A 12,500-nucleotide genomic window follows, 5' to 3' on the forward strand; every position below is an offset into this window, starting at 1 on the left:
CTCCTCTGGGAGTTTGGGGTATCTGGCAACAACACTGGTGGCTAACGCCCTATGCCATCCCAAACCTGGCAACCACACCTGTGGCTAACTCTCTGAGCTAGGCGCAGGGCTGGCAACCTCAGAAGCAATGCTGGCTCCACCATTAGTCATAGGCACCACGCCCAGGAAGAAAAATATGGCATAACTTAACCAAGAACCCCCCCCCCCCCCCACACACACACACACACCACTTTGTTAGATCACTGTAATTGCTCATATAGCACAGAACACACAAACACTTAGAGCTCTGCTGGTCTGTGTTTGATTCCCAGTTTCCAAAACAGCTTCGTACATGTGAAGAGGAACACCAGAGACTCCAGTTTGATTGCATGACACTCACATTCAGCCCAGAATCTCGCACGCTTCTGTCATACAGAAGATTCTCGCTGTTCGTCAGACTCTACCAAAGACACACGTTACGTTTGCTCTTGCAGTGAAGAACTTACAATCATCCAATACTGTGCAATTCCAATAAATTATTCATGTGTTATAGCTGCCCAATTAAACAAATTACATAAAATAACGTGTATAATCCAAGCCAAACTCAGGAGAGAAAGGGCCTGTTTTATTAATTCACTAAAGAGATGGTCTTCACAGCATAACTGATGAAAAGCTATACGTATTTACATGTATTTAACACACTTCAAATATTTTTAGACATATACTCATAGGCATACAGACATAGACATACAGGCGCAGACGTATAGTTTAAACGGTGTGTTTGAAGCACTGACTTTCCTCAGAAGATGCTTTCTGGCCTTTTGTGAAGTTATGCACTATGTTATGTCATACAACCAAAAGAGACGTCCTCTAGAACAGAGGCCCGTTTCTCCATGGGGTGGTGGAGCACGTTCAATCCTATGATCCTTTCTGAGTTCTCAGCAAACATGAACAAACAAATAAATAAATAAAACAAAAGTGGTAACAAACTCAGCACTACGAACGCTACCAAAGATGACCCTTAACCCTAACCTGACCCCTGTTCATGGTGAACCCCTGAGGAGCAGTAGCCACCTCGCAATGTACCGACAAAACTCCACACGCTTCAAATTCTGCATCCTCTCCAGCTTCCTGCTCATGTTCCTTTGTTCCCAGGACTGCAACGTAACACCGATGCAAGTCCGAGCGGAGGATGCGAGGGCCGCAGCACTTATGGGTATTTTAGCAAGAAACGTGATCGGCAGAGTTCGTTCTAGCAGTACAATTAGAAGGGAGGTGTCATATACTCGCACCACTGCAGAACAGGAAGGCCAGGGCAGCACACAGCAAGGACAAGCGGAAGAGCTTCTGTGGGCTTCTCCAGGGTTGGAGAGGAGTGTGGAGAATGAAGAGGGGTGTGTGGGGGGTGTAGATGGGCATAGGGGTGTAGAGTAATTTATACGTGTTTAGAGTGATATAAATACATAAAGAACAAAAAAGCTGAAAAGTAAGCAGTGAGGGTATAGGGATGTGTGTGTGTGTGTGTGTGTGTGTGTGTGTTTGGCTGCATATTTTACACGGCCCATGTTGACTATGTACTCAATTACACGGTGACATAACACAGGGTGCACAATTACAGCATGACACTCACTGTAGTATACGCCAGCCAGCCTAGCCACAGCAGACCCTATGACAGAGGACTGATGAAGAGAGAGAGACACACACACACACACACACACACACACACTCTCATATGTACACACATGCACATTCACACATGCACAAACACACACCCATATACACAAGCATGCTCAAACGTGTGAGTGCCTTCGCGCCCTCTCTGTCTCTGGCGTATTCACTCTGGGTTCTGTAGGTTAGTGGGTGGGTTCCAGATCTGCTCCAATTTACGGTAGCGGACTGCAAAATACTCAGGATGAACTACAACTCCCATGATACCCCTCTGCCGCATGCCCATCCTTCATCCCTCTTTCTTTCTCCCTCATGACAAGAGGGAAAAACCCAGTAAAGAGTGCATTCCCTTATCCCTTATATTATTCTCTCTCTCTCTCTCTCTCTCTCTCTCTCTCTCTCTCTCTCTCTCTCTCTCGCTTTCTCTCTCTCTCTCTCTCTCTCTCTCTCTCTCTCTCTCTCTCTCTCTCTGTCCTACAGAGGGCAGATAGGGAGGATAATAAAACATGCAGCATCATGTGTCACATGACCTCCACTGAACAGGAAGCCCTCACAGGAAGTGGAGGGAAGGTTAGGGCTACAGGACGTCCTGCTGCAATCGTCCAGCTAGGACACGGACAGTCCTACTGTGTCCCCTACTGCTTTTACAGAGCAAGCTAGAGAGAGAGAGAGAGAGAGAGAGAGGGAGAGAGAGAGAGAGAGAGAGAGAGAGAGGGAGAGAGAGAGAGAGAGAGAGGGAGAGAGTGAGATAGAGGGAGAGGGAGAGAGGGAGGGAGAGAGAGAGATGGAGAGAGTGAGAGAGAGATGGAGGGAGAGAGAGGGAGAGAGAGAGAGAGAGAGTAAACAGTGGTGTAAGTAAGCTCACCTACTACTATACTTATACTATACTACTATACTTTTAATCACAAAAATAAATAAACAGAAAACCAATAATGAGAAAAACAGCTGTGTGTGTGTGTGATGATGTTGATGACCTATTGCCTGAGTCCATCATGGCTGCTCACTTTAGGTTGGAACAGAACATCCGCTCTAGTTTCTGAGTGGAGGTTTGCCTGCCACTCACACACACACACACACACACACACACTCACACACACTCACACTCACACAAACACACACGCGCGCACACACACTCACACTCACACACACGCACACACTCACACACACACACACACACACACCCGCACACACACACACACACTCACACACACTCACACACCCCCACACACACTCACACACACTCACACACACTCAGATGGGAGGGGTGAGGAAGAAAAGAGAAACAAAGAGAATAATGATAGACAGGAAAAGCAAGGTTGAAGATAAAAACTAACGCGAGTGAGAGGGAGAGCCAGGATAACACGATCAGTGTCACGCCTGGTGCCATGACAATGAGCAGGGTTAGCAGAGACACTGCATTCCTTATGTGTGCGGTCTGCTCCTGCTCACTTATGGGGGAGATTAAGGGAGAAAACCAGTGTGGCAAATCTCCTATGTGGGAACAGGAAATGTGTGTGTGTGTGAAGATGTTTTGATCAATACATAAATATTTGCTATCTATCTATCTATCTATCTATCTATCTATCTATCTATCTATCTATCTATCTATCTATCTATCTATCTATCTATCTATCTATCTATCTATCTATCTATCTATCTATCTATCTATCTATCTATCTATCTATCTATCTTTCTTCACTGTTTCCCACCATCCCACTCTCTCCGAGGGGCCCATCACATCACAGGGGTCGGTGTCATTCCAGAGGCCAACTCTTCACACCATAAGGGAACTCCATGAGGAGGCTTCAGGATGGTAGCGGGAGCCAGCTGCCCAAAGTGGAGCGGTGCTACACGGAACGCTGGGGTGGGGCTCTGAAGTCTGACACCAGCTTTGGTGTGGTGGCACGCACCGCTGTGTTTATAGGGTCTCCCACTCAATAATGTTAGTGTCACTGCAAGATATCTGTGTGTTTCTCTGCAAGCGTCTCTGGTTATGTTGGTTTAATTGGCTGGAAAGATGTTTGTTGTGAAATGAGATGGGAAAGTGAGGAGAGAGGATAGATAGATACAGGAGCATGATGGAGACGGAGCGCCAGCGTAATTAAAGTCAGGAAGAATCCTTCACTAACACACACACACACACACAAAAAGTCACACACACACACACAGAAAACACACACATACGCACAAACACGCTCACACACGCTCACACACACACACGCGCACACACACACACATACACATGCACACACACACACACACACACACATACACATGCACACGCACAAAAAGTCACACACACACACGCACAGAAAACACACACACACGCACAAACACGCTCACACACGCTCACACACACACACTCACACACACACATACACATGCACACGCACAAAAAGTCACAAACACGCTCACACACGCTCACACACACACGCACACACACACACACACACACACGCGCGCGCACACACACACACACACACACACGCTCACACATGCTCACACACACACGCACACACACACACACACACACACACACACACACACACACATGCTCACACACACAGTTATTACAAAGTCTTGTTCTTGCTTCCCTCTGAAACAGAATTGCTCCTTCGTGTGTGTTGAACGTCTAAACGTCTGAGTAATTGGAAGTTTACCACATCACCATCACACCAATGGAGGTGCTACTTAGTCTTTAATATTGCATAGTGCATCATATCAAAACAGCGTGTGTACACTTGTGTGTGTGTTGTGTGTGTGTGTGGGGGGGGGGGGGGGCGTGTATTCATGTGCGCGCATTTCAACTCTCACGGCGTCGAGCTTACACAAGTGGTTTGATTGCGTGTGGAGGGACAGATTGGTTGTTGCCGTCATGGCGACGCTTTGCCTGCCCGTTTGCGTCGTATGATTGCACTCGTTTCCCAGGGAATGGAGCGGCAGGCCGTCCGCCAGCATAAACGAGACCGTAATGGACGGCACGCACGCCGTCGACGACAGAGAAACGAGGCCTGACCACAGTCCATCTGTTTGGCGGGAGGCTCTTCCGTGTCCACGCGCTTCTGCCTTCCAGCAGTCAGACCCCCACCAAAATAAAACGGCAAGGGGGGGGAACGTGAAGAGGTCCGCTGAGTGGAGTTCCCATTAGTGGAGACATTAGCTCCACCCACCCAGAGCAGGCATTAACTCCACCCATTCAGAGCAGGCATTAGCTCCACGCACTCACAGCAGGCATTAGCTCCACCCATTCAGAGCAGGCATTAACTCCACCCATTCAGAGCAGGCATTAGCTCCACGCACTCACAGCAGGCATTAACTCCACCCATTCAGAGCAGGCATTAGCTCCACGCACTCACAGCAGGCATTAACTCCACCCATTCAGAGCAGGCATTAGCTCCACGCACTCACAGCAGGCATTAACTCCACCCATTCAGAGCAGGCATTAGCTCCACGCACTCACAGCAGGCATTAACTCCACCCATTCAGAGCAGGCATTAGCTCCACGCACTCACAGCAGGCATTAACTCCACCCACCCAGAGCAGGCATTAGCTCCACCCATTCAGAGCAGGCATTAGCTCCACGCACTCACAGCAGGCATTAGCTCCACCCATTCAGAGCAGGCATTAGCTCCACGCACTCACAGCAGGCATTAACTCCACCCATTCAGAGCAGGCATTAGCTCCACACACTCACAGCAGGCATTAACTCCACCCATTCAGAGCAGGCATTAGCTCCACGCACTCACAGCAGGCATTAACTCCACCCATTCAGAGCAGGCATTAGCTCCACGCACTCACAGCAGGCATTAACTCCACCCATTCAGAGCAGGCATTAGCTCCACGCACTCACAGCAGGCATTAACTCCACCCATTCAGAGCAGGCATTAGCTCCACACACTCACAGCAGGCATTAACTCCACCCATTCAGAGCAGGCATTAGCTCCACGCACTCACAGCAGGCATTAACTCCACCCATTCAGAGCAGGCATTAGCTCCACGCACTCACAGCAGGCATTAGCTCCACCCATTCAGAGCAGGCATTAGCTCCACCCACTCCCAGCGCGCATTAGCCCTGCCTCCTCGGGCCACGTGTTAGCCCCGCCCACCCAGAGCAGGCATTAACTCCACCCATTCAGAGCAGGCATTAGCTCCACGCACTCACAGCAGGCATTAGCTCCACCCACTCCCAGCGCGCATTAGCCCCGCCTCCTCGGGCCACGCGTTAGCCCCGCCCACCCACACCCCTGCCTTTCCTGCTTCACCCTCTCCATCTCTCTTCCCCACATTCTCATTCGGCTCCTCCCTGCGACCTGCCTGCTCTCACCTGAGACCCCCACCCAGACTCCAGACTGCATGTGTAGCGCGGCAGGAACATTAGCGGGTGTCTGGCTGGAACGCCCCCCCCCCCCCGGGACACCGAGCGGGAGTAATAGAATTACAGCCCATTATCAGATGGAGATGATTCCATTTAGCATGACTGGAGAGAACCGGCGCAGCGATGTTCAGAGATGGAGAGACGGGCGGAGGAAGAGACACTCGCGGAGAGGACTGGCACGGGATGGATGTGCTCCATGTTACTGCGTCTGGGCTAATCTTTGCCTAACAGCAGTCACCGTGCTGGCACTTCCTCTGCCTGATCAGGCCAAGCGTCCTACGCCTCATTCCAACCCAGCAGTGCAGCACAGCTCGGCAGGTAGCTCCAGCTCCACGCCGTAGCTGTGAGCCCCACCGCCCCGGCGGGGGGCTGTGTTGGGCATGTTCGCTCTGCTTATAAAAATGTGCTCGTTGATTGATGAGCTGTTTCTAATGCCACGGTCAGCCAGCAAGCCATATTACAGAGAGAGGGAGAAAGAGAGAGAGAGTGTGAGAGAAGGAGAGAGCGCTTTTCCGCATGGCTCCAGCGCTAGTGCAGGTTAGCCCTCTCCCTCTGTGACCCGAAGGCCGTGTTCAGAGTCCTGGTCACTGCAGCGTAGGTACTGCAGCTGAGCAACATCCGGCGAAGCCCGGCCCAGTTTACACATGCTTAAAAGGTCATAGCAAGACTCCAACGCCCATATTATTAAGCTACTGGTTATATAATGCCACAGTTGCAGTTTCATACATCACATGGTTTTACTTTTATTAGTTCACATTCATCATATTCAAAATCAAATATAGTTTTGCTTTTATCTCCAAGCAACTTGTGAGCATCTGTGCAGGGGAAACTGAGGCACTGGCAGAACTGGAGCAGCAGCCGATGTCCTGCAAACCAGTAACGTCCTGAAATTGGACAACGGTCTGCAGTCTGACGGTGTTCTTAGGTAGACAATGTCCTGCACAACGATAATGTCCTGTAGACAGGCAACATGCTGAAGATTGACAGGGTGAGGTAAAGAGACCTGCAGTGTGTCAGGATGCTGTAATTAGACTGTAGGACAAAGTCCTGTGGACTGACAATGTCCCGCAAACGTTGTTCCACTAACCAACTCCCTTCCCAACACACGCTGCACAAACATCACAGTAGAGAGAGAGAGAGAAAGCGAGAAAGAGAGATACTTAACAAATTTCTTCCTAAAATACACTTTTCTATAAACTGTGCTGATATTTCTCTTTGATATATACAAACTACACTGCTTTGAATTGTTTACGTGATTTTTAATGTTTTTTTTTTGCTAAATATTCATGTTTTCTTTTGACATATCACTTTACTTTTAGTACTGCAGTGGCAAAACATTATAATCCCAAACATGCCAACAGAGCATTATAAAGGAAATGAGAGAGAGGGAGAGAGAGAGAGAGAGAGAGAGAGAGAGAGAGAAGAGAGAGAGGGGGGAGAGAGAGAGAGAGAGAGAGAGAGAGAGAGGGAGGGGGAGAGAGAGAGAGAGAGAGAGAGAGGGGGGGAGAGAGAGAGCGAGAGAGAGGAGAGGGGAGAGAGAGAGAGAGAGAGAGAGAGGGGGAGAGAGAGAGCGAGAGAGAGAGAGGGAGAGAGAGAGAGAGAGAGAGCAGGAATAGAGAGGGTCTTGGCAGCCTGACACAGCAGGACCTCTGAGAGTTGAGTGCTTCTGCCCCTCTATGTTTGTCTGGCAGAGCGGACGTGTCTGTCAGGTGCTCTCTTAGTGTGGATGTCTCGTTTCGGAACCAGCTGGACAGCACAGACATGCCTGGACGGTACCTCAGAGCCCGTCCAGCGCACCCTACCACACCGCCATGTCTGGAAAGGTTTCCAAACCCGTCCGTGTGATAGCAGACATCACATATGGCAAAGGCGACACAAATATTATGTTTTGTAATTGTGCCGCACGGGCCGGGTGTGCGATCCAGCCTGCTTGCACACAGTAGCAGTGGCGACGGCTGAGCTGGGCCAGGCTGCAGAACGTCCTACGAACACAGAAGACCTGAAGGACAACTGTGCACCGGGAGAAAAAGCTCAGCTGTGCAACACTGCAGGTAGGGAACAGCTGGGAGCTCACATAAACACTAACACACTCACACACACACACACCTGCGACGGCCCCGATTCTGCTCTCACTCCCCACACACACCGCAGGCTTGATGGCACTCACACAAGCACTTCGGCTAATGCCCTTTTTCTTCTACCCTTATATACATTCACTCACACACCTCCCTCTCGCTCCCTCTCTTACACACACACCAGCACACACACACACACACACACAATATCCCCATGAAGTGTGTGTCGTGCAGGGTCTGTATAGGAGAAGCTGTGGGTCAGAGCAGGTTGCTGGTAGCAGCGGGTGGTCTGTATTTATAGCACTATAGTGCTGACTACTTCAGCCCTCTCTAACCAACCAGCAGGGGGCAGCGCTCTCTATTCTCTTTTTAGCTCTATTGTTTGGGGAAAGACCGAATGCATGTGTGTGTGTGTGTGTGTGTGTGTGTGTGTGTGTGTGTGTGTGTGTGTGTGTGTGTGTGTGTGTGTTTCTTCGTGCTGCTTAGAAGGTGGTGGCCCCAGGAAGTTGGCTTCAAGCCACTAGGGCAGACCACCACAGCCAGGTCAACAGATACATGAAGAGTGATTGTCTGACACACACACATACACTCATGAGCACACACACACATGCACTTAGGAAACAATGGTACTGTTCATAAGGACAGAAGAAAAACAGCTTTACCTTGTTGGGTGTGTGTGTGTGTGTGTGTGTGTGTGTGTGTGTGTGTGTGTGTGTGTGTGTGTGTGTGTGTGTGTGTGTGTGTGTCTGTGTGTGTGTGTGTGTCTGTGTGTGTGTGTGTGTGTGTGTGTGTGTGTGTGTCTGTGTGTGTGTGTGTGTGAAGTTTTGTTGAGCAATAAAAGCAATAAGGAGGGAAATGTGAACTCTCTCTGTGCATCTGTTTCTGTGTCTCTGTTACTCTCAATTTTAATTCAGTTACTGTTTCACTGTGTGTGTTACTCTTTGTGCATCTGTGTTACTCTCCATCTGTGTGTGTGTGTGTGTGTGTGTTACTCTCCCTCTGTGCGTGTGTGTGTGTGTGTGTGTGTGTGTGTGTGTGTGTGTGTTACTCTCTGTCTATGTGTGTGCGTGTGTGTGTATGTGCTTCATCTGCATGTTTTGTATGAATGTGTAAAAGCATTTCAGTGTAAATAAGAATACAAGGACAGGAGGTTGACGAATAGCAGAAGTTGCTAGGCAACCCAAGCATGTTACTGGAGCCTTCGCAGGTGGGCGTGGCTCCACCAGTGACACGTGTGGTGGGCATGGCTCTGGTTTGCAGCAAGTAAGGTCTTTGTGGTTATTGTGGGTGTGTCTCCACTCTCAGCCTTTTCCTTAGTGGGTGTGGCTTTGTCCTTAGTGGGTGTGGTTTTGTCCTTAGTGGGTGTGGCTTTGCCCTTAGTGGGTGTGATGAGTGTGGCTCCAGCTTCTGTGAATATGATAGACCTGGTTCTACTCATATTCGGTGTCGAGGGTGGGTCTCTTCGCTCAGTGGGTGTGGCCCCACCTTCATTGGGTGGGTCTATGCCCTCAGTGGGTGTGGCCCCACTTTCATTGGGCGGGGCGCTGCCCTCAGTGGGTGTGGCCCCCCTCATTGGGCAGGTCTTTTGCCTCACTGGGTGTGACTCCGCCCTCTCTGGGCGTGTCTGTGGCCTCAGTGGGCGTTGCGATTGTGTTTCCACTTGCTGCATGCTTGGAGGGACAGACAGAGAGGTAAAGCAGAGAGACGCGGCACTTGCTCTTACCGTTCTCGGGGTGGTCCATCTCACCGATGCTGCCGTCCGGAGTGGTCCGCTCATAGTGATCCTCAGGCAGGGCCAGGGGTCCGATCCGCGGCCCGGACGAGCTCTTACTGCTGGGGGTCTCAGACTCCTCCAGGCCGCTGTCGTAGTAACTGTGCTGGGAGGCGTCCTGCAGATCCTGCGCCTGATTGGCTGTAGAGAAGGTCACTCGGCGATGCGGGAGCTGCGATTGGACATGGATGGGGAGAAAAAGCATGAATGAGGATTGGCTGGGGTTAGGGCGTCTGTTGGATCAGGTGAGGAAGTTACTGGGTGTCCAAGTCCGGCATTGAGAAACTCACAAAAAAGCACTTTGTAAGATCCTGCCGGACAAAGTCTGAATGATGCATGTGTCAGCTAAACGCAGTGTGAACACAGGAGCGTGTGTGTTAGCCAAACGCAGTGTGATGCCCCAGCCCGGAGGACGCACTTAGAGCAGAACACACTCCATCACAATGGAAGCAGACAGCATGCAAATTGGCATCTGGAGGGTAAAAAGAGACCTGCCCACACACTTAACAACAGCGATGCCTCCAGCACAGCTCGGACAGAAGGGAGGAAGGAGCGCTCTCTCTCTCTCTCTCTCTCTCTCTCTCTCCTCTCTCTCTCTCTCTCTCTCTCTCTCTCTCTCTCTCTCTCTCTCTCTCTCTCTCTCTCTCTCTCTTCTCTCTCTCTCTCTTCTCTCTTCTCTCTCTCTGCTCTCTCTCTCTCTCCTCTCTCTCTCTCTCTCTCTCTCTGTCTCTCTCTCTCTCTCTCGCTCTCTCTCTCTCTCTCTCTCTCTCTCTGTCTCTCTCTCTCTCTCTCTCTCTCTCGCTCTCTCTCTCTCTCTCTCTCTCTCTCTCTGTCTCTCTCTCTCTCTCTCTCTCTCTCTCTGTCTCTCTCTCTCTCTCTCTCTCTCTCGCTCTCTCTCTCTCTCTCTCTCTCTCTCTCTCTCTGTCTCTCTCTCTCTCTCTCTCTCTCTCTCTCTGTCTCTCTCTCTCTCTCTCTCTCTCTCGCTCTCTCTCTCTCTCTCTCTCTCTCTCTGTCTTCTTCACCCATCCCCCTCACAATAGTAAACCCATGTTCCTGTGAAGGGATATTATCCCCCTGCCTGCTATGGCTAAAGGCAACAATAAAGGGAAATGATAACAGCTTTTTCCCCACCCCCAGGTGACATTTTTCGGAGTGAACTGGGATATTCCAGTGGCGGCAGGGTCTGAGTTCATTCATCAGGATATGATTGGCTCCTTAAAACATGACATTATATTACTGGTTAATGGTATTCTTCCACACCCACTCGGCTTTGTTGACGGAGCCAAAATATCGGAAGATGTTTTGGAGATGGAAGCGTGGGTGCACACAAACAAAAACATGTCGTCTTTTGAAATGATGGTAGAAAGGAGGCCTGCGCAATAACGCGAGGAACGCGAGCCGACAAGGTAAAGGAGAGGTCGGACTAACTTCCAGCATGCCTTTAATTAACGCGCAGAAGTTGCAGGGAGCTGCAGGGACTAGGGGTGCCTGGCGGTGCGAACTGTCTGACTGCACAACAGCTGGGACGAACCGCGCGCAGGGGTTCTCTTCATCTCACCGCGCGCAGCCGAGCTGGGAAACGACTCCTGGCCGCTTCTCCGTTGCTGCCGGGCGGTTCGGCTCGCCTTCGAGCCGGCGGCCGGCTCGGCCCTGCTTGGGGACCCCCGGGGGCGCGAGCCGTCCTGAAACCACGGCTGCAGCGCACAAAGGACGGGGTCTGCGCAAAGGGTCTGAAAGGAGCTCTTCATAACAAAACCATGCTCTGATTGTGTGTGTGTGTGTCTGTGTGTGTGTGTGTGTGTGTTCTTGCACTGCAGGGAAAGTCCTAATGAATGGAAAACACAGGCCTTAATGACTGCATGTTCAACAGATGCTGATGTAACAGGGAACGTAGTGGTAGGTGAGTTTGGGCTACGACAGAACACAAACATCTTCTAACCTACAGCTAATGTTTGCATAAGCCATCGCGCATACCGCACACCTCACACACAGGGCCCAGTATGACCCGGATCATGCCCTGGGGGGTTTATCCAAAAGACAACAGCTCCATTCAGAGCAAGTGAGAGAGTGTCGTGGAATTCTCATCAGACAGACGCCCCTATCAACACATACCTCCATCGGTACAGCCCATCAACACATACCTCCATTAGTACAGCGATGAAAAAAACAACACATGTTCTACTGTAGCACTTATGAGTCCTTATCAGTGTCTGTGTGTATCCAAACACACACATCTACACACACACACAAAACAGGTAATCTCTTTGTTCAAGAAAGGACACACACACACACACACACACACATATATATATATATATATGTGTGTGTGTGTGTGTGTGTGTGTGTGTTTCATTAAATTTCTTATTTTTTGAGGATTAGTCTGATGGCTTCAACTTTAAATCCTTATAATCCACACACACACACACACACACACACACACACACACACACAGAAAGAGCAAAGTGATGCATGAGGATGTGATCTGTTTCATACTCAGAGAGGAAGCGAGAGCAAAAGTGGAAAAATGAATGTAATTTAATTTACTTAATTAGGACAAAAATTAGAGAAGATTCAAATGTCTTTTTCTTTGTTACCATTATTATGTTATTATAATTTCCATCACTACAGTTAC

General features: G+C 49.9%; 1 protein-coding gene across 6 annotated transcripts in view; it reads right to left on the reverse strand.

Annotated features, from left to right (window-relative positions):
• Positions 1-12,500, reverse strand: part of pcdh1b (protocadherin 1b) — a 134,199-nt gene that overhangs the window by 39,636 nt on the left and 82,063 nt on the right. For 5 of the 6 annotated variants that reach the window (XR_014117532.1, XM_081698915.1, XM_035532133.2 and 2 more), the window contains exon 4: positions 9,821-10,040. Coding sequence is in view for 5 of the 6 variants with exons in the window: in XM_081698915.1 (XP_081555041.1) it covers positions 9,821-10,040 (220 nt within the window). In the remaining variant the exon portion in view is untranslated. Of the gene's footprint in view, positions 1-2,199; positions 2,304-9,820; positions 10,041-12,500 lie in introns of those variants that run through there. The other variant, XM_035532134.2, reaches the window with a different exon arrangement.

The sequence above is a fragment of the Electrophorus electricus genome, chromosome 16 (assembly GCF_041902795.1).
Source record: "Electrophorus electricus isolate QZ-2024a chromosome 16, ASM4190279v1, whole genome shotgun sequence".
NCBI classification, from domain to species: Eukaryota; Metazoa; Chordata; class Actinopteri; order Gymnotiformes; family Gymnotidae; genus Electrophorus; species Electrophorus electricus.